Here is a 22,221-nt window from a genome sequence, read left to right as displayed (position 1 = left end):
TGTGTGATTTAGAGCCAACTGTATGCCAACGATAAGGGATTGAAATTTGCCACTCTGCCACACCCACATGGTTCAGTCACCAGACAATGTTGAGAGGATTCATTGTCATGTTGTTCTGTCAGTCGGCACAGTTGTAAAACCATATGACTAAAGTAAGACATCCAGCGGAAAAAAAGGTGACTTCCTGTTGGAAGGTGGCAGGTCTTCCAACAGGAGGGTTAGGGTTAGGGTTAACCCTAAACTAACCCTTACCCTAATAATAAAATTGGAATGATACAGAGAAGATTAGCATGGCCCCTGCACAAGGATGGCATGCAAATTCGTGAAGCGTTCCTCATTTTCTTGAGCTTGAAAGGCAAGTTAAATTACCGTGCAGAACTTCTGTAACACGACTCAATTCGTAAAATGCTGAAATTCCGGAGAATAACACAAAAAAACCACTGAATTAACACAAAGTAAAGTATACAGAAGTATACGTTCACTGCTCGGGCCTAATTAAATCTATGTTTTCATGGATTTCCAGAGATCTGGTCTCAGCTGTGACCTTGACCACATGGATGAGTCAGACAAGGTGTGTTTTGAGGTTGTTTGTTGCATTTTAAAACCAGTGGTGTTCGGGGGATGTAGAATGAGGGGTGGTTAAGTCTGTAAAACCCAGATAAGCTGAACCACAGGCCCAGTGGCACTCCTGCCATCACACACCCACTGACAGAACGATTCAACACAGCCTGCCAAGCATCTGCGAGGCGACACCTCCCGCATCTCCGCTCAAGGCTGTGGTGAACGTTTGACGATTTTTTTTGTTGCATTCTTGTGTTCAGGTGAGGCGTCGGTGCTTCGTCGTCTGCGTGTGTGCGAGCTTGTTTATGCCGGAACAATGTCCCTTTAAGTTTTCATCCGTCTCTGCCTGCTTTGCTGAAAATGTGGAGCACACGGCTCGTGTTTGAGTGTGCGCGCGGGGGCGGATGGCGTCCACCTGCCTCTTCAAACAGGGATAACAAACAGAGAACAGCAGAACGGTGGAGAAGATGCAGAAGCGGGGTCCCCTGTGTTTTCCTTCCCTGATAAAATTGGGCCGGAATGAAATTTTACAGCGAAAACAAACAGGCCCTCCGCCTCGTTTTCTTCCACCCCTCCCAAACCCTCTTCTCTTTTCCCTTTCTTCCCTCCCTCCCTTGCTTCCTTCCTTCTTCCCTGCCATTAGCTCCACCCTGCTTTCCTATCTTTTGTTTCCCTTCCTCCTTCTGGACTCTCACCTCAGCAAAAACACATGTTGCTGGAGTTTAGTTAGATCACACATGATGATTGTAATTAGAGCTATTGGAGTACAATTAAATTGAAATAACATCACTATGCCACACCTAACAACCATGAAGACTCACTTTTTCCAGGATTTATCCTTTGTAGATCGATTAGACTTGTTCCTCTTGGTGTGATTTCTCTCTTACTTTCTGTTATATTTTAAAAAAGTAAACGTTAAATGCAACATAGCAAAAAACTCTGTTCTTTTTAGAAGACATTTTTTTGCTAGTTTAGTTGCAAATGAATGCCACAGGCCTTCACATTAACCATTAAGCTACGGGGATTAATCTTCACACAGGATAGTGACGCAAGACGGGGGTAAGTACGTGAAAACACAGTGCAAGATTTGAAAGATCAGTGAGAATGCACGCTGTACGGGAAAATGCCACGTCTTTTTTTGCATGCATTTGTTTGTTAGTTACGCTTCTTTACGAGTTAAAAATGTTCACGTCCTTAGGGAGAGTCTTATCTACTTTGGTCACAACGAAAAGTTCATAATCAAAACGTGGTGACTGGTTATTTTACTTTAACATCAATATAGTATTAATATCAACAACAACTACTGGCACCCCAGTAAAAATGTTTCAACACCAACAAGAACTTATTGTAGAAGAATAATCTCAGAATTTGGTCATAATATATATATATTTTTATTACAGTTTAATCTTGTGACTCATATCTATGTAGATTGTTCTCATATCTATTATTGTTGCCTGTAATTCTCACTTGATCAAGCCGTTTAAAGCGTTGCACATTAAAATAAGTAACTAAAGTATGTATGATTCATGCTGATATATCGGGTAGATGTTGGTATTTGCAAACACTGGAAGATATTGGTATAGTATTGGAAGCAAAATAGTTGTTTCGTGACAAAACTAGAACCTTGCTACAGTCTTCTGAAAATAAAATCCATCGGTCAGAATTGTCCACAAAGAGCCTGACCAGTTCATCTTTGATAGAAATGATCCAAAACATACAGCCACTGTAGCAAAGTGTGGCAACGAGGGACACTTTGGGGTCGCCACGTCTCTATGACAACCATTTATGTGTTCACCTCTTTATCAGAGCTGCCAATAATTGTACTCACTGCTGTGTCTTTTAGTGCTTTTACCTGCGATACTGGACTCATCTTTGCTGCCGTGTAACACGTTTTTCCCGGAGCACAGAAGGGTATTATAACTGCAAGAATATGGAGGAATTTTCCTGCCATAATCCAAGAGCACACATTTTCAGTCTGAAAACAGGATTTCATGTCTATTGTTCTCAAATCTTTTAATACTTACCTCTAACCCCAACCCTGACACACTATGTTTAGGAAACGTTTATGTTATGATTGTGGAAAAACTTTGACTGGGAAAAAAAGTATGTCATTAAGAGAGATTGAAGTTGGCCAATAGTTGTCCTTTGTCCAGAAGGTTGGTGTGACCTTTGGTGACCTATCTTTAGAGGTGTGAGAACTTGAGAATGGGAACCAGTGCTGCTGTCAGCACATATGTGAGTTTGTCAAACTTACCCATTTAGAAATGTGTGGGGAAAAAAGCAGTTCACTGACCTCAGTGAGAAACACCAATGACAACAAGCTTTAACCAGAGAGTCGTGTTTATCGGTATCTGTTACACAGAACCATGACTGGACATTACTCTGAGTCATTGAATTACACAGAATTTTAACAGTAATGTTTTTGAATACACTTGCCTCAACCAGTCACAGCAACACGTAGCCTTTAGTTGGTAAAATCCAAATAAGTTCAAAATATAAGTGATATCTAAAGTGACCCCAAAACATTCTTAGGAGATTGTTTTTAAAGCCACATTTGCCTTTTGGTCAATTTTACTTAATTGATTAATAAATTAGTCTGAAAAAAGTTTGAGTATCTGACTGTCAAAGGAAATCTATCTTTACTAAGTCACATCAGCACTTTGCAATATTTGTGTGTCTGCCATAAATAGGCCTGTCGCGATAAACGATAAATCGATTAATCGTACGATAAATTAAAACTATCGACGTCATTTTAATTATCGGCATTATCGTCTCTTCCGGCCTTTTTCTCTTTCTGTTAATGACACTGAATGGAAAAAAAGGCTCAACTCCGGTTAAGCTCTCCACTGACTCCTCCCTTCCTCATTTCCTTAGTGTAAAGCCCAGCGCACACTACACGATCTTAGAGCTGTCGGCCGATTGTCGGCCCATTTTCAAAACCTGACAGACCACACATTAGCCGACAGAAATCCTAGGTATAACGGTTCGATCGGTTCGTTCCTGCCGTGTGGTGTCCAACAATGGGCACAGAATAATGGCTACAAGTCCAGTGAACTAATTTTAAAACCAGGCATTAATCAATGCTTTACTACAATCTACCTGCAATGCATGTGGCTAGTGTCAGCGTAAAGTCCTGACTGAATGAAAATCATTATAACCGATTTACGTCATGTTAACGAAGAACAGCTGAAAAGTTACCGGGTTTATCAACTGCGGTAGCAGTTTCGCTCCAACTCCTCCCCTTGTCATTTCTATATTCTTTGCATGTTGAATAAACATTAATGTTGTTTCCACATATCATCTCCAATGTCCGCTGGACTTCGGGTTGCGCCGTTTCAGCTGTTTGGGATTCCCCTCCGTAATTTCCCCTCAGAAACCACGGAGGAGAATCCGCGCTTTCTGATTGGCTGCCTGTCACATTCAACAGATTGCGTTAAAGCGCCCAGTCGGGGAAAAACCCTGATTTAGATCGGAGCGGCCACTATGATCTACCGTAACACACCACACAATCTTAGAAAGACGAAGTTTCTAAGATTGTTGTAAGGGGAAAAATAGGAGCAAAAAATCATGTAGTGTGAACTATTGCATCAGGTAGTCGATGTGCCCATCTTCTCTATTTAAATCTAATTATTACTGAAGGGCAACATAATATACAGACTTCATAATCTGCACTCTTTTGGTTGAATGCAGTATTTATTTCCACTTTGGCTTTATGTTGTTTAGTTTTTTTTTTCAAGTGCGTTTTTTGTTAATGGAGACCATTTTATTTTCGTTTTTGGTTGTTTTGTTTATTTTGTTTATCAGTTCCAGTGTTTAGTGTTCTTTTGAAAATAAAGTGTATCTATCTTTGGCAAGAAATCGCATGCATTATTACGTCATTTTCAGTGTAAAAAGGTCTTCAAACAATATTATCGTTTATCGCAATAATTTTTGAGACAATTAATCGCTCAGCAAAATTTGCTATCGTGACAGGCCTAGCCATAAATTACATAATTGCCTCACAGCTGAGATATTTGAAAGACTTGCAACATTTTAAAATTATTTATGTACCCTGATAGAAAAGTTAAGAATCTTGGTAGATTCACTCTCCTGCTGCCATATTCTGCCTTTCTCTCCTTTTGTACTAGACATGGATTTCTTGTACCAAAGGATGTTGTGATGCGTGAAGCTGTGTGTTTTCATGCAGCAAACAAGCCTTTTAGCAGCCAGTTGGAAGGAGCCATTAAATTAACCCTAAATTATTTTCTCTCTTACTAGCTGGTTAGCTTGAGGCGAGATGATTTGGTTATATTTAGACGCCAGTCCTCTTGATTAAATTAAGAATAGATTGCCATTCAGTGTGATCATCATTAAAATTCTGCTTTCCAAAAAGCCAAATGCCAAAAGGCACACCAGCAGCAACGCTCAATTTAGATCTCATGAATCAGACAGAACTGTTTCTTTTTAAGGGAGCACAAAGGAAGGTATTCAGGCAAGTGTGTTTAATTAGGTCTTTAATTATTCATCATTTACATAGCATTACATTCTCACACGCATACACAAACACACACACGCTTTCTCCTCCTCCCTGCGGTGTGTATCCTGCTAAATGAGTATTTCGCGGGAAGGAGAAGGCAGCTCCACTCCGGGAACCTCTTCCTCTCTTTCTTTCTCTCTCTCTCTCTTGGTAGATTCACTCTCCCGCTGCCATATCCTGCCTTTCTCTCCTTCTCTCTTCCTTTCTGTTGTGGTGCTCAGTGGATCAGTTGCGTGCGCCGCTGCCACTTCAGGAGGCTGGAGAGCCGGCGAGGATCCTGTAATTTGGAGAATAAACACTCGTGACAGCAGGCAGCTGTCTCAGAGGGAAGAGCGGAGGGACGCTGTGGCGCTGGATTTTTACCCACTCGTATCTGCGAGAGACGTACGGCGACACCTGGGAAGTTTAGAGAGGTAATACCTCTGGCGTGAACCGCTTCTAATTGGTGTCGGAGACTATTAAGCCAACTCTGATTTGCCTTGAAGCCTGTCGGACGGAGAGCTACACCTGTGAGACTGAAAACACCTGGTGGTTTGTTTTGAATCACTGAGACGTACGGTGATGACACATGCTTCATTGCATGGTCCGAGAGGCGTCCGCTATCCTGACTGCACCTGAAAGGAAGGGGAAAATAACTGGCTTGAGGCAGGGCGAGGGGAGTAACCTGTGATTTCACACTCCACCTTACTCTGCTGAGCAAGACGAGCCGTTTCCAGGTGTTCAGACCTGACTCACCGTACGTCATCTCGTCCCTTGGATCACTCTCTTGCCTCATCGCGTCAGCCGTTCCAACCCTCTCACTCTCTTCCCATGGAGCCGCTCGAGACGCGCAACAAGCGGTGCCAACTTACGTGCCTCCGAGCCGCCTGAGTCGGATTCCACCGCCGGCACTAGAAACAGAGAGCGGTGAGAAACGTCCTGAGCACTTGGAAGCTGCGGTTGAACCAAGAGAAGCATCATGTGGAATCAGTCCAGCTACTGTAACCACATACCTCATCCTGGATACCCCTTTTACCATGCTCCATGCAGGTACAGTGGCACTACTTTCATTTAGTCTCTGCTTCACTGCTCTGTTTTGCAGTTTAAGTAAGCCGTGAAGTATTAAAGGGTCTCTATTTGGGAAAGACTACATGTTTTGGTGTTGTTCCGTTCCTGCGTGGAAAGTTCTCGCCGCTGTTCAGTTTCGTGAGCTTAATGGCTCAGTGTGTTTCTTCTTTGCAAATAAAGGTGAAAAGGATTTTAGTGTTTCCCAAAGAGGTTTGCGACCAAACAGGATTTTCTAGAATTTTTTTTTTTGTCTAACAAAACCATGAAAAACCGGTTTGGCCTGTGCAGGATGATAGTAGTCGATGTGGTTTGTTGGGCTGTGGGAGGTGGTGCAGGTTCACGAGTATATAGGTTATAATGCCAGCCTGGATCACTCCTAAACAGGCACTGTTGAGCCCCTTGAAAGCAGGCCATTAAATTATAACCAGTCACATCCTGCAGGAAAAAAAAATAGATGAGTGATCTGTTTCTGTTTTACTCCTCACACACACACACACACGCCCACACACAGAGTTCTGGCTGCCAGAATAACATCAATACATTCATCACTTGGTTTCGGATGTGATCTCAAATGAACATCATCAATCCTGATTCCCCCGAGGGGGAGAGCAGACCTACGCTCGCGCCGGTGTTTCTGTTGGACACTGTAATAGCCTCTAACCTCTGAAGGTGGCAGCGGCTCAGCCACCAGAATACTAATTCACAGTCACTAGTTGTGTCTAACGATTCATGGGTGTTGGAGCATATTGTGAACAGCTTTTTAAAAAGAAAGGAGGAAAAAATTGAACTATTCATTGTGGGGGGTGATGCCAGTCTCCAGTGGCCATTGGGCAAGAGGCAAGATGCCCCCTGAACAGATTGCTAGGCCATTACAGACAATCATACCGAAGGCTCATTTAGAGAGACCAATTATGGTTTTAGACTGGAAGTTGGAGTACCTGGTGAGAAACCAGCATTCACAAGGAGAACACTCAAACCCCATGCAGAAATACTTTAGCTCATCATTTGCAAATTTCGTGCAGACTTGCAAGTTTCACCTATCATCGCAACTTTTCCTCAAATCAGACCGATTACTCTAACATTTTCTCACCAATCACTACAACTTTGCTCTCTTCTAATTTCTTGGAAGCTAAGCCTGCAAGATGAAGCATGTGTGACACTAAGTGATAACATTTGCCGCTTTTTTTGTTGCAAAAACTATTTTGATATGTTCTTGCAGTATAAGATTTGCTTATACTGTGTATACAGTTAATGTGGGATATTTGTGGGACATGTTCCCCGCACTTCCTGTTTTTGTACCGTCTGTCCCCGGCACTGTTTTCAGCCGTGTAAGTTGAGTAAAGCTGCTGCATGTAGATAATGTTAGCTGAATGATGACTAGTTAATCCATTTCCAGTATATCATTTTAATGTTGTTAACAAGAATACTAATGTTGTCCATTTTACATCTCTTCCTAGTTCATTAATGCCTGGAATAAACCCAATACTCTTTAATTTCTGTGGTCACTCACTGGGTTTCCATTACAAATGTGTACAAAACATTCTTGATATTTGGAAAATGTAAAAAAAAAAAAAAAAAGGAGAGAATTTTACACTTGCGGTGTTTACATTGAATAAGAAATGCGATTAAAATCACACGTGAATAAGTTTGTTCACGTGATAAGTCATTAAAAAAACAAGCTGTCCTGTCATCCTTCTACCGCTTCCTGTTGTCTTCTTTGTTGTTTTTTGCCAGTAGTAACATCCGATTGTTAACATTTACTTGTATGATGCGGAAAAAAGTGTTTCCATTGCAATTTTGCAAAATACGCTAATTTTGATGCAGCCGAAAAACCACCTAAACCTGGGGCAAAAACTTTTTTCCCCCAAAATTGCCTTGTTTCCATAAAGTAAATTTATTTTTATAATTCCTGTTACTTTTGCTTTGCATATGTTTAAATTACATCTATATTTAGATATAGATTTAATTTAGGGGGGAGGAGGGGGGAAGCGCACGTAGGGAGGAGAACGAAACCGATGCTGTTTGTGGGCTCAATGTTGCCGCGCAAGACGTAACCGACAGAATCCGGTTAAAGGATTTTCAAAATAAAAGATCCTCCAGACTCAATACATAATACGGAAATATTTAATTATTTCTTGCGCGGCCCGGTACCAATTGGTCCACGGACCGGTACCAGTCTGCGGCCCGGGGTTTGGGAACCACTGATGTAGGGTCTTCTCAGGTAAGTATAACTTCACGAGAAAAAGAGAAGGAAAGGGTTGGATCTCTACAGCAATTTAAACGTTTTATTTATTTATTTTTTTGTAAAAATAAAGCTTAAAAAAATCTGCAACTTTGAGAAAAAGTCGTGATTTTAGGTTACAACAATCACAAAAAAACCCCAAAAACATGACAACGTCCTGGTTTGCCTGACTGTAGACATATCATCAGATGTGTCTCTGCTTGTAATTATTGTGCATTTGTAGATGTTCACCATCTGCAGAAGTGGAAGGATTGGTCTGCACCTGCAGGGCGGAGGGTTGGGGAGGGAGATGAGTGAGTCATGCTCCAGACCACTGGGCAGGTCAGCGACCCGTCAGCTCGTACACAGAGAGAAAGTAGACAGGAATCCAGGAAAAAGCCCCAAGCCTCTTATCAAGCTAACCACAGCTATTCACTCCCCCTTCTCTCTCTGACTCAGACTCTGAATGCTCCACTTGTAGCCTGATCACCCCGTGAATTCAATGAAAATGTGACATTTAGCTGCATGAAGCCTGCATACCAGCTCCTGTTAGCTATGAGGTAAACAAATCGAATACCTGTAGGGGATGAGCCACCAACCTTTGTTCTTGTCTTCTTAAACGGACAGTTTGAAATCTTAGAGTTAGGATTTCTGGTACAAAGAGAATCCCGTCGAGAATCAAAAGATGATTAAATGTCTTGATGGAGCCAAATCATTTTAAAATAAGCCACCCTGAAAGAGTCATTTAAAGTTTTTGAGGTGAGGACCTGTGAAGTAATAGTTTACTTCTTACTTGTAATTGAATTGTAGATATTATATCCGTCCTCAAGACAGTAAAACGGCCAATCAGAGATGCCCGCTTGTTTTAGCTAGGTTTTGCAAATTTAAATCCCCCTAATTGAAAATATGAACTCATTTCTGTTACCTGTTGCAACGTGCTATCTAAAATAACTCTTTACATTATTAGGAAATTTGAGAAAGCCTTGCATATATTTCTGTTCAGAAAAAGCCTGTCTTGAATTTCTGGTTTAATCAAAGCACATTTTATTTTGTCTTTGTAAGAACTTTGTTAATACCAGTTAATCTCTTTATTCTCTTCATTTTGAATGGCAGCATTTTCTGTTTTTATCAAGTCTAAAGGTGTTCCAAAGTAATTAAAAATCCCATCATAATGAACAGTCAGTTCAGTAAATGAACAACAAGTTAGTTTCTGAGTGAACAGAACAGGAAGTGGTTTTATTCTTTGAAGCCAGAAGAACCTCTGTAATGATGCTGCTAGCTTAACATTGGAGAAGATCTTATTTATTTTCCAAAATGTCACTGGTTGATAATCATGTGGAAGGAAAACATTTACAGCACAGTAGCAGAGTTACAGTCTGTACCTTACATACTGACGGGCTTTTAAAGGAAAAGATAAAGAGGAGTCTTAGACCACAAGTCTGAGTCAACTCTTTAGAGCGAAGTTGCCCAGACCTTTATCCACAAAATCAGAACTGGTCCAATTGAAAGCAGTTGTGGGTCACAGAAATCCATTTTTAAAACAAAATGAAATTTTAAAGCGCTTAAATATGAATTCCTTGTGCCAAAAAAGGTGATTTCACATAACACTGCCCCTTTAAGTCAAAGGTTCATGTCTTTGAAGCACAACTATCCGTTTTTGTGAATTACGTTTAGTGCAAGCGAGAGTTTGAAACTCTTGCCACCATTTTTGGAAAACAGTGACAAACCTGTGAGGTTTAATAAGTTTAATATTTTCCCCAGTCAAAAAGAGAGAGCCCCTCACTGATTTCCTGTTACTCTTCCACCACTCTGAGGACTTCTTCACTTTTCTTTGACGCATGGTGTCTTTCTACTACAGATCAAACACAATAACTTCATAGAGCCTCATTTCAAAACGTCAGAATTATCCCTTGAAAGTGGCTCATTGGATAGTAATTTTTTTACCTCCTTGTTTTGATTTTTAATTATCTTCCAGTTCACCGGGGGATTCTCTTCACTTCCAAATGCCTTTTTACACCAGAAAACCAGCTTCGGAGTAAAGCATTAACATTCTCACCTTTCCTTCTGACAAAGAAAAGCCTATTTTAGCTTCCAGTTAATGTTTAAGGGAACATTTTATGGACTGGAGAGAGTCCACTGGTATGAAGGAAGGTCTGATAAGGACTTAGTTTCCTGTCTTTTTTTGTTTTTCACACCGATAAATTTCTTGCGCTTTTCAAGTTTCCAGACATGATCTTCTCACACATCTTTGACTAATAATCCATAAACACGAGGCAGTAACATTACGAAACGAGAACGGTCACTGTTTGATGAGGTTCGTTGCCCAATCTCTGTAAAAGTTTACTGATCCCTCACTGAGTCCACTTCAATTAATGATTGGCTCACCTGTCAACAAGCTCATCGCCGAACATAGCCAGGCTCCTCCCCCTGCGCCGCCGCCGCCGTCGTCTAATCCAGCGTGTTTCAACTCAGACGACAAGGTGCTCATTCGCTGTTTGAGAAATCCCTGGGCCAGACTTTGTTGTTTGGTCCGCTAATCCATCATAAGCCAGCAGCGTTCAGTCAACCATGGAGGCTTGAGGTGAGCTCCGCGGCTTAATGAGGGCCGGCACGTGCGCATGTTGGGGTGTGTTTGCCTAGGTGTATTGATGGTGTTTGTGTGTTTTCGGGTGTCTGTTTACACCCGGTGTCGGGTCGTCACGCCTGCCGCCTTTGACCCGTGGAGGAAAGCGGTCGATGAGCAGCAGACGTTTTTCTTGAAGTTTACAGAGAAGTGTTGCGTCCGAGGTAAATAATGCGGACAATGTTGGGAGATAGTAGTAGGAAAGAAGCCTTAGACAGGATATGACAACAGCTCTGCTTCTACAGATACAACAACATGTCTGCATATAAGAATTTTAAACTGCCGTGTTTATACGTGCGTGTGGGCGTGGGTGTGTGTGTGTGTGTGTGTGTGTGCGGGTGTGTTGGTGGGTTTGTGTTTAGCAGCTTCACAGCAGCTCAGAGATGTAAATGGATTTAGGTTGGTGGCCCAGCAGGAGGTAAACGGAGCAGCTTGTTTGAGCATCTTTACTTCAGCACTGAACATGAACACGGAAAGAAAAACATTTATGTCTTGCACTCTTTTCACTGTTTCACATTCTGTCGTATTAAAAACCAGCGATGCACCGATCCGCTTTCATCACCTCTGATATCTGATGTTTAGTATCAGCTGATACCGATCCGATCAGAAAAACAGCTGAAACTTAAAATGTTCCTTTTATTAAAATGCAGTCATAAGTCTACTGAATTACAAAATTATCTGATAATTTTGCACCAGTACAGCTCACTGAAATACACCAAGAGCTTCACAAGTTTAGTCAAAGTTGTAAAAACAACTTTAATTTGTTCAGTCAGTGCAGTTAGGAGTAGAACAGCCAATGTAAAATAAATAATATAGAAACTGACAACAAACAATAGGTTGACTACTTCGGTCAAACATGTTAAAAATAAACCGCAACAAAACTTCTTTCTAATGGTTCAGAAAATACAGTTAGGAAATGTAAATATAATGGGAAATAAATAAGAAATCATGATGTCGCTCAGAGCACAAAGCATAGAATTAGACTGAATAGATCTGCCTTTATGGATCAGGCACATTGTCAACTGTACCCAATCTAGAATTTTTTTCATTATCGATACCGATGCAGATATTGATATCAGATCGGTGCATCTGTAATTAAAACTACATTTTATTGGGATATTATGTATTGTGCAAACACAAAATTGGGCAAGTTGAAAGAAAGGAATGTGTAGTTTTTAAGTTTTTTACATAATAAAATCTCAAATCTGATACGTGTGGGTTTGTATTCAATGTGTTGCCTTAAGTCAGGGTCGTCAAACTCATTATCATTTTGAACCAAATCATTGAGATCAAATCAAGATCACTGACGTTCTCAAAGGCTTGTGGCAGAACGAATCGATTATCCTCAACTAACCCGTTAACAGTCTGTGAAAACTTTGTGTCCTGCCACAATCCAGAGGGCCAAATTAAAACTAATGTCTTTAATAACTTATTAAAGAAGCAAAAGAATCTGCTGAGCATCAATCCGATTAAAGTTGTTTAAAGGTTGACACTGTGTGTGTTTGTTAGCCGACCTCTCATCCGGCTGCGCTGTCCTCTAGAGTGTTGACATTCGTCTCCGACTGGACGTTTGCCGATACTGACACTTTGACAGAGCGAGCCCCCTCTCTCTCCTCCCTCCGCCCGTGGATCTCTCGTGCCACACAGTGTCAGGCTTTCACAGCAGCGTCTCGTGGGTTGGAGCGACTAAAGAGTAGAGCTGCAGTTGTTTTTGAAATTGTGGTTTTCTTTGCGGTGGGAGTGATGTGGCAAAAGAACCGCTGATGCCAATTATATGTCACAACACGGGCAGAAAGCATATGAAAGGCAATTATGCTCTATTCTGTGAGAGGAAGAAATAAAAGTCATAGTAATAATGGAAGAAAACCAAGAGGAACTGATCAGGCTTTGTGTTTTGTTTTTTTACCCATTAAGCTTCACTTGTTTATAAATTTTATTTCTAATGGCTATAAAACATGCCAACTTAGTGGTGTTGCTTTAATGGAACTAGTCAATGTAACAAACCTTGACGATAGAAGAAAAACAAAATTGTTACAGATTCTTTTGATAGAGGAAGTAGTTTTAAATACAACAGAAATGGAAAAGATCAAAAGCTTATTCCTATTTCTTTTTATTTAGGAATAAGCTATTTCCTAATTCCTTAGATTTTTAGGGGCGTGCTGTGGTGGCGCAGGGGGTTAGCACGCCCCACATTTGGAGGCCTTAGACCCGCGGACGTCGCGGGTTCGACGTCCGCGGGACATGCGTCCGAGGACATGCGGCAAAGGTCGCATGTCCTCCTTGCGACCTTTGCCGCATGTCCTCCTTCAAAAATGGCGCCAGCTCAGCTGGCTGGCTGCAGACGCAGCTCCTGTCATGTGCTGTAACTGCGAAATAATTTCCCTGCTGGGATGAATAAAGTAGCTGGGATGAATAAAGTAATTCATAAAAAAAAAGATATGTACTAAGTTTCCATATCCCAAAATAGATCTTAAATACAGTATGTCTTAATATTACGACCCAGTATTAAGGCCATACTAAAAAATAAATAAATACAGGAATTAAGTCACAACAAAAATAGCTACAACAAAAAGTAATAATAAAATTATGAGAATAAAGTTAAAATAATACGAGAATGAAGTCATAATATTTCAAAAATAATCGTAACATTATTGGAACAATGTTGTAATATGGCTTTATTTTCATATTAGTTTGATTGTAAACTCGTACGACTTTAATCTTGTAATATTATTGTTATTATTATTGTTTTTATTTTCTTAGCGAAGCCATAATGCTCCGTCGTGATCCTGCAGATGAATGCCTCCCTTTAACTCATTCATTTTGGGCTTAAAAATAACTGATTGAGGTTGAAAATGAATCAGAATCTAAATTTTTAAATTTAGTTTATACAAATACCCTAATCTAACACTTAAATGTCCTAATTTCAGATTTTTGATGTCATTGCCAGTTTACAAAACCATTTTGAACACGGACTGTTGGGAAAAAGCAATGCGATGCAATAAATGATAAAAGATCATTAACCTGATATATTTGTAGGTGATAAGAGAGAAGGAAAAAAAAATCGGATTTTGTTTTCTCTATTCGACAGCATCTGATTTCCTCCACTGACCAATTTTAAACGGTGAATCAAAAAGTTCACAGCGGTGCATAGTTAAAAATGCTTAGTACATAAAATGATGTGGTTATCAAGCATAAAAAGACAAACACAATTTTTCTAGAATCCTAAAAGCAAACCATTTTAATTGAAACTGAAAGAGGATCAAAGACTTGCTGCTGCTGTTTAGAATATGCTTGTCATGAACTTCAAAGGGAATCTGAAGATTTTTAATCATTAAAGTTTTGCCAAACGCTGGTATTTAGTAACTCTCCGTTTTTCACTTGAAGCAACTACCAGAAATATCCCTTTCAAACCTCAGTGTCAACATGGCTGAATCTTGTTCGACTGATTGATTTTTCTGCCAAAATCCAATGGAACTGACTTAGCTTGAGGAGCTAACTAGGTCAGGTCAGAATTGGACGTTAAAATGTTAAACAAATGTTATACATTTAAGCTAATTAACTCGTCCTAAATTAGCCTACATTCGGCTGTTGCTCAACTCCACATTCTCATCTTACATGATTGCAGTCAACCATTTTGTGTAAATGTCACCCCTTCTGATAATTCTTGCCTCATTTCAGTCCAATTCATAGGACAACGTCAGTACATGAGACCTGCAACAACATGCTTTGTTTTACGCAACAAAGGGTCAGGGGTGAAATGTATCACAGGAAGCAGCTGGAGCTAAGTCTTTTTATGTGTCTATCATAGTTGCCCGCTTTGGAAAAAGAGAAAGGATTAATGCGCTTATGTTGTTAAACAGTTTGTAGAAAGTCACCATAAATTTACATCTGAAATCTGATGGGACATTGGTTCGTTGCTCTATGTAATGTAAAACAATGTGGTGTACAGACGGATACACAGTAGATAAACTACAAAGAGCCCCAGGCCGGGCAGACATAGATCTGCATACTGATGGCATGCTGTGTATCTTGATAGTGTTTTAGAAACAAAAGTTCTGCAACTCAACCCTGAGAAACTGAAAAATATTCCTGCAGACATGAATTCCTCCGATCATATAAGTACTCTTGGTATTTTTTCCCCACCTTTCTTTTGAGTGACCCGCTCTTCAGCTAATTATCCATTATTATTTTTATACACAACCCTTTGCTAAGCTAACTGTACGCGTTGACCTTTGAGCTCACGTCACGGCAAATAAACGTTACATGCGGTACCTTGCAGCCCATCTGTGTGAGAGAGACTGAAATAAAGCGATGTTTTCCTTACGGTGTGTATAGTGCCCCCATATTTACAGTCATCAGTTTGTTTGCAGCTGACGCGGATCTGGGGCGGGAAAACCACAACCCCATACTGCCATTCCTTAGATAGATGTGGAGGATCTTAATACATCACCCGCTCCGTTCACCATCTGTTAGTCACTGAAGCCTATTGAGCCCGCCAGACTACCAAGTGTCACATTACGCCCCAGCTGGCCCCGGCCATGTGGGCAGCAGAGCAGTAATCCCTGCCTAATCTGAGACAGCTCGTTGTGCAATCAACGAATGCACTGTATATGCATGAGGAGGCAGAAAAAAAACCCCATCAAAAAATCTACATGTTATTAGTCTAATCAAGACAAGTGAATGAAATGGAAAAATGAAAATCTTATGCATTTATGCTAGCTTGGGTTCAGGATGTGTTTGTGTGTTTCTTGATGATGCTGAAGGCTGCGTGGAAGCATACGTGTGGCGAAACGTTTACTCGTGCGACTTCGTGAAGTCCGGCGCCGGCATGTTTGACACGCCAGCAAGGCGTAAATGTGCAGCCGGATGCGGAGGACGACAGCAGAAAGTGGGACAAACGGGGCAGCCCCAACAGATTTCCATCGCATGCATTTCACTTCCCACACTGGCAGCAGCAGACAAGAAGAAAGTCTGTCTCGCTCCAGTCTCGGCGGACCGGAGCGAGGGAAGCGTGGGCCGCTGCAGAACCGGAGTGACTCTCCTTGGTGTCATTGGGTACACTAGATATGTTTTCTGCTCCTCCAAACGAGATCTAAATTGGCTTTTTTTAAAAAAAAAAAACAGTGTTTGTGCAACAGAGGTCCATGGTTTCTAATATTTCATATATTCAGCTTCTCCTAAAATAGATTCTGGCTTAATGTAAGGAGCAAATTAGAAAAGACAATCAGTAACCAGAGATAAGAGAGAAAGATGAGGGGAGTATTTTTAGTTCCTGAATTTCCCTGCTTGGAAACTTTTTCTTTAGTTTATGGGCAAATTGGCTCCATGGGTATTAATAAAAATGAAGTGAATAGCCTAGATGTTCAATCAAATATGCGTTTAAGCTTGATTTTGGTTTTTCTGTCTTCTCAAATGTGATTGTTTTAGCTGCGTGTGGAGGCTTGAAGCAACAGAGCAAGGCCAGACTTGATGAAATGCACATTGTTTTATCTCATTGTGGCTCGAAAAAACAAATTTTTCCCTTCTTTTTTTTTGAAAGTAAGAAACAATAACTCCAATCTTTCATTGTTTTAGCTGCTGTTGTCCTCACTCTCACAACTAAACTGCATTACATGTTTCTACACTGTCTTGCAATGTCTGAAAATGTACATTTAATTTGAGAGTCTAAGTATGGAAACTAGTAATAGCAAATACTTGCTTTCTTTTTTAGACTTTTTTTCTAGTATCTAAAAACAAAAAAAGCTCAAAAGCTCTAAGGACATGTGATTATCTCCAAATAGCTCTAAATATATGTGTGAATGTACAGTATGTGTAGCATTGAAAAAAATAAACAACTTTCAACTGTTTTAATTTACAAAAATCAGCGAGTGTTGTGATATATAAATCAAGTATCTGCCTGATCAAGGAGATCTTTTGGACTTCAATATAATGAATTAAGAGCAGGAACTAAATATTTTTTGTGTAATCAAGGTTAATTTAATTTTCAATTAATAATCTTTTTTTTCCTCATGATGTAATTAAGTAAAAATGAACAAAGGAACAAAGTACTGCACAGCAGAACAACTGAGAGCGGGAGGTTTTTAAATGGGAAATTAACCTGGCAGAATATTTAAGATGCTTAAGAATCAAACTTTTGTCAAATCGTTTATCTTTAACTGTTAGATTATAACTTCAATAAAAAAACATATATATATTAATTAACTGGGGGAAATTAAAGCTTTATTTATCTGTCAGTTTCAGAACCACCACAAGAAAACCGAGAAAGAGGAAGCCTACTTTGTGGTCCGGAGTCGATTAATAGTCTGAGCCGTAAACCTCGTAAAACTCAAAATTGATGCTATCTATTATATGAATTTGGATTATTCACCCAATAGAGCAAATGATAAAATAATCAAACCTTTGTTTTGAACCAAGATAACATTTCTTGTTTGTTTGTTTTTTTACGACAGCTTACAAGCTGGAAACCTGAATACAGCTGCGACTTTATGGTAAACTTTATATTTGAGTGCTGAAAACAAGCCGAGGAATGTGCTGAGACACAATCATAAGCCACTTAGAAAATGAAAACAGAGTCGGCCTAGCTTAAGATGCTGCTGTATCAAAACAATCAACACGGTCATCTTCGAAGTCATCCGTCTCCCTTGTCGCGCTCGGCACATTTAACTTGTTGCTACCGAGAATAAGGAGATCAGTGCTAAAGATGACCAGCCGTGCGACAAACTCTGTGACGGTTCAATTCTTCACAGCGAGAGAGGAGATAATGTGTTATGTTCTAACACTAACATGTGCCAGTTTACTCTGTGTTTAATTTGGTTTCACTCATTGATGTTTTAATCAAAGAAATGAACATGGCTCATTATCGAAATGAAACAAGAGAACAAGGGGGCTTTCACTTAGTCACAGACTGAATCATAGGATCCTGCAATGAATGATCAGGGACCAATGAGATTTTACTTCACATCAGCTATAGTCATGCTCTTTTACCTGTGTCAAAGGAACAAAACTACACTTAAGCTCTCTGAAGTTTGGGGTTTTTTCCATCGGTCTTCAAACTTTTCTAAGCCTCAACATAAGACACTCCTGGCTTTCTGTTCTCAGACTTTTAAGTTTTTAAAAGTCAAGGTGTCAAACTTCAAAGACTTGATATCATTTAATATCATTCATTCACGTGTCTTGAATCATAAGACATTTACTACGTCACCAATCTTCTAAACCTCATTATTGATCATTAGGTATCGACAATGATGTCAAAGCAGCTCCTGGATGCTGCAGTGAGCTTCTTCAGAGGATGAGGTGAATCTTGCGACTCTGTTCCTCTGCATTGAAAGAAGTTGCAACATTTCATTTTGTATTCCATGTTATCGGGAAAAATTAACAGAAAGTGTTTCGGATCAGAACCGATCAGGGGGAGTTTAGTGATTTAGTTCAACAGCGCGTTCTTCCTCACAACCTCGGGCGAAATTATCCAGCCCGCTGAAAAATCGGCTTATGGGAGTTGAGTAGCACCGTTTTCTGCATAATCACACACTCAAAAAATTTTGACCAATCACTCAACAGTTTTGGATTGAGAGGGGGTCGAAAAGCTCACCGGTGGGGTTGGGATGAACGGCGGCGGACAACATCAGACAGAGAATGTAATTTTCATCACGCAACCGCAACGATGAGAACCAGCTTCGGCATTTTGGCCTGACCATGCAGAGCCCTTTTAGTTGAACTGGCTCGGCATGTTGTCAGAATGCCTGCTGGACGATTACCCTTTTCTGGGTTTCTGAGACGTTCCCACTGGGAGAATCCAATCCCCACCCAGACCCAGCAGAAGGGATTCCAGGTCCTTCTGGCCTGGAAACTCCTTCAGTTCCTCCAGAATGAGCGGGAGGTGAAGGAAATGTCTTGGTTTCATTTGTGGGCCTTGTGCTTCCTTGGATAGAAGACGATCAATGTTTTAAGACCATGACACAAGATGACCACTGGATTTTTTCTGCTTTAGTGTATCTAACCATCAGACTCTCAGTCTCTTCTTGACTGTTTGTTCGTTGCAATTTATGCTACTCCAACGCTATGCTAACTTTTGTTTCCCGCAAGTTCTAGTATTTAAAACTTGATTTATTTTGTGAACATTCCCCCACTGCATTAGCAAACTGTCATTTATTGGACCGCCTAGATAATTAATCACTTATTCCTCTTTTCTTTTTGTAGATTTTCAGCATCTACGGCTAAGATTGGACCTCACACTCATGCATATTCCACATGCAATGACACAAACATACCAGAACCTTTCCTTTTTTTCTAAGACCGGCCCCGTCAGGATGCTGTGAAGTGCTCCGAATGTGAATTCAGTGCTGACTTTTTCCATCCATTAGCATACCAGGCTGTCAGTCTCCGTGCTGACTCCATCCTTCTGCCTGAAAACTGCTCTCCTGACACGAACATTCACTTTTCGAGGGGGCGTTTTTTTCTTCTTCTTTTTTCCCCCCCTTCCTGTAAATGTTCTAATCTTTTTCCTGTGCAGATTGCCACTGCTGTTTGGCAATATTTATTGCCACGGACAAAAGCGGGGACTTATCTGAAGCCAAAGATGGTCTCATCTTGACATTACCATAGCAACAAAATGTCCCAACTATTCTCTCAAGAGCTTTGGGGGGCGGAGAGGTAGAGGGTTTGTTTCTGCCTTGTGGCATCACCATTAGCAACAGAGGTGGACGCCGCTCTGTCTGCCGCCTCTGATTGGTTGTGATGGACGATGCCTATTAGACCCGCTGCCATTCCTTCGCCCCTCTCCCGTAAAATTGAACCACAATCAAGACGGTACGGCTCATCAGGGATCAAGAGTCCCAATCCTGCTACTTGATGGAACTCCAATTAATTGTCAGCGCCGCTTTATGGCCTGTCCATCTTGAGAGGCGGCGCTCACAGTGTGCCTGACATAAGATGGGACAGCAGCAAATGACAGCAAGACCTGAAAAGGTGTGAGATGGTATGAGAAGGTGCGGTTTGCCGAGATATATTATTTGCCTTGGACAGATTTATTAGGTCGGGAAAATTGGTAGAAAATGATTGCCAGTCCAGCACATGTACGTTTGGGGGTTGTAAAGGTTGATTATCACAGGATCAATATAAATATGATCAGATCAAAGTGAAGGGCATAAGCAATGAGGAGGAGTGACTTTACAGAATACATGTCTGTGTTTTGTAGAAAAACCTTTGAGTGTTTGCAAGGCACACTGTACATATTTTGTATAGGTTTTAGTGGCCAGTTTTTGCGCCCAAGTTGTTTAATGTCACGCAAAAATTATTTAGCTTTCATTTGTTTTTATGTTCCAGAAAATTTCAGATGTTCTTAAGAGTTTTTTAAATTTTTTTAACGAGAGCTGCAGATGAAAGCCATTTGAACATGTTATGGGACAAGATCGTTTCGGTTGCAAATTCAAGAGACAGGGAAATAGTGTTGAACTTTTTAAAGATAATTTCCGTTAATGCTGAATCATAGGACTGGACATCTTAAAACATTCTTAAAAACGTAGTTTCAAGGTGTCTGGCTGAAGGAATAAGGTTCCAGGTAGTTTTTATTGTTTTTCACTAATTTTCTTTTCTGTCAAAATTGGGACTGGCTTCCAACAGACTATATTTGTTTTAGAAGTCCGTGTGCTAATAGTATAGCATTTAAAGTAATTTAAACTTCCCAGTGTACTCTCATCTTTTCTTAGCTGTATTTTTTAAAGAATACAGTTGAAGTCTAGAGACTTTTGCAAGAAAAAAACCCAGAAAGATGAGAACTGATTATTAAATTATTTAGATCAGACATTCTGTGTAAAAATCTACGTTTAATCAGTGTATTTTAGCTTAAAACTTTAAATATGTCACATAGCGTGCTCAGAAGCGCTGCATTTTGTCGCTTTCCTGACCAACCCAAGGAGCGTTCTAAGCAATCACAACAGCGCGTGTTGACGGAGAATAGGTGTAGCTCTGATCGCGCTTGCATCACCATTTATTCTGCTAACGTAAAAAATACAACAATTTTGCAAGTGAGGTGTTTCCATTAAATAAGAAATACAATTAAAAGTGAATCCGTTTGTTCACACGATAAGCCATTTAACAACATGCTGTGCCATCGTCGTCCAACTACTTCCTGTCGTCTTCTTTGTCGTCTGCGCCAGTGGCAACATCTGATTGTTGACCATGTGAGTCGGGTGATGAAAAAGGTTTTATGAAATAAACTGATTTCGATACGGTCAAGGAAACCCACCTCATCCTGGCACGAAAACGTTTATCAAAAACAGTTATTTTTTTTCTTCAAAATTGGCTAATTTGTTTTCAAACTGTCAAATTGCGCAATTATCTGGAGCCTCATGCATAAAGCGTGCGTGCGCACAAAAAATGTGCGGCATGTGTAAAAATTAACTTTGCGTCAAAGTTTGCTTAAATATACGCACACTTTTTCGCTGGCGTGAAAATGCCACGCAAACCTTTTCTGTGGACAATATCAAACTACAAAGCGTCAAAACTCACTGAAATACACTGAAATCCAACTACATTCAGTTATTTAGACCAAGAAGCATCAAACTCGATGTTCTTTTCATGGTTTTAATATTTTATTGTTTAAACATAAACGATGAAACTGAACCGCATTTATCCTCAGACAGTAAGCTAACACGCACACAAAATAAAGAAATTAAAAATAAAAGGATGTGAAAACCTCGCTTGAATGTAAATAGTACTTTTCCTCAGTTTTTGTCTCAAAGATGTAACGCATTGGCACGTGCGCCGAAGTGCGTGAAATGCCTCTATGGGGTCATTTCATTCTCACTAAAATTGGATCAGCAGATTAACTCAAACCTGCTGATTAAAAATAATCAACAGGTTTGATTATTTTTAAGGTGATCAAGGTGTGTATAATCACACAGATTCCAGTAGCTGCGCGAAGGTGAGCTGCGTAGATGTGGAGAACTTCGCCAATGGAAGGATTCAGAGGGAGCGATTGATCAGAGATCATATTGATCTGCTGGGAAATGTTGATGATGGTTTATGAGCGTTTAGATTAATCCAGACTGATCATCGTGGAGCTCTGAGCAAAAGAGCCGTGCGGTACCGGTACCGGTCCAGCTGCAGTCGTCCTTCAGTCCAGCCGCCCACTTTGTGAATTCACCTTTATGGACATAAAGCGTTCTACTATTTAGAATAAACGTCCACTTTGCCCACTCAAAGGACTCTCTGACACGCTGTCTGTCTTTAAATCCCGGCTGAACTCGCTGCTGT

At 40.4% G+C, this 22,221-nt stretch overlaps 1 protein-coding gene, 1 long non-coding RNA gene and 1 other non-coding gene across 11 annotated transcripts in view; 2 read left to right on the top strand and 1 right to left on the bottom strand.

The window, feature by feature from the left end:
• LOC116736696 (pleckstrin homology domain-containing family A member 7-like) overlaps window positions 1–22,221 on the top strand; it is a 161,938-nt gene that overhangs the window by 32,634 nt on the left and 107,083 nt on the right. Inside the window, exon 1 of one of the 9 annotated variants that reach the window (XM_032589407.1) lies at window positions 5,644–6,106. The exons of the other annotated variants lie outside the window; for them this stretch is intronic. Coding sequence (XP_032445298.1) covers window positions 6,036–6,106 — 71 coding nt within the window. The 5' untranslated portion in view covers window positions 5,644–6,035. Of the gene's footprint in view, window positions 1–5,643; window positions 6,107–22,221 lie in introns of those variants that run through there. 9 annotated transcript variants of the gene reach the window in all.
• LOC116713157 (U6 spliceosomal RNA) lies at window positions 229–342 on the top strand. Its single transcript, XR_004337805.1, has one exon. It is a non-coding gene; the product is annotated as a U6 spliceosomal RNA (small nuclear RNA).
• Window positions 5,038–8,092, bottom strand: LOC116736747 (uncharacterized). The gene is made up of 4 exons (XR_004342663.1): window positions 6,070–8,092; window positions 5,813–5,967; window positions 5,445–5,691; window positions 5,038–5,354 (listed from the first exon to the last, which is right to left on the bottom strand). It is a non-coding gene; the product is annotated as an uncharacterized LOC116736747 (long non-coding RNA).

Source organism: Xiphophorus hellerii, chromosome 2, assembly GCF_003331165.1.
Source record: "Xiphophorus hellerii strain 12219 chromosome 2, Xiphophorus_hellerii-4.1, whole genome shotgun sequence".
In the NCBI taxonomy this organism is placed as follows: Eukaryota; Metazoa; Chordata; class Actinopteri; order Cyprinodontiformes; family Poeciliidae; genus Xiphophorus; species Xiphophorus hellerii.
Note: the sequence above shows the minus strand (reverse complement) of the source record. Positions and strands in the feature narration are given on the sequence as shown.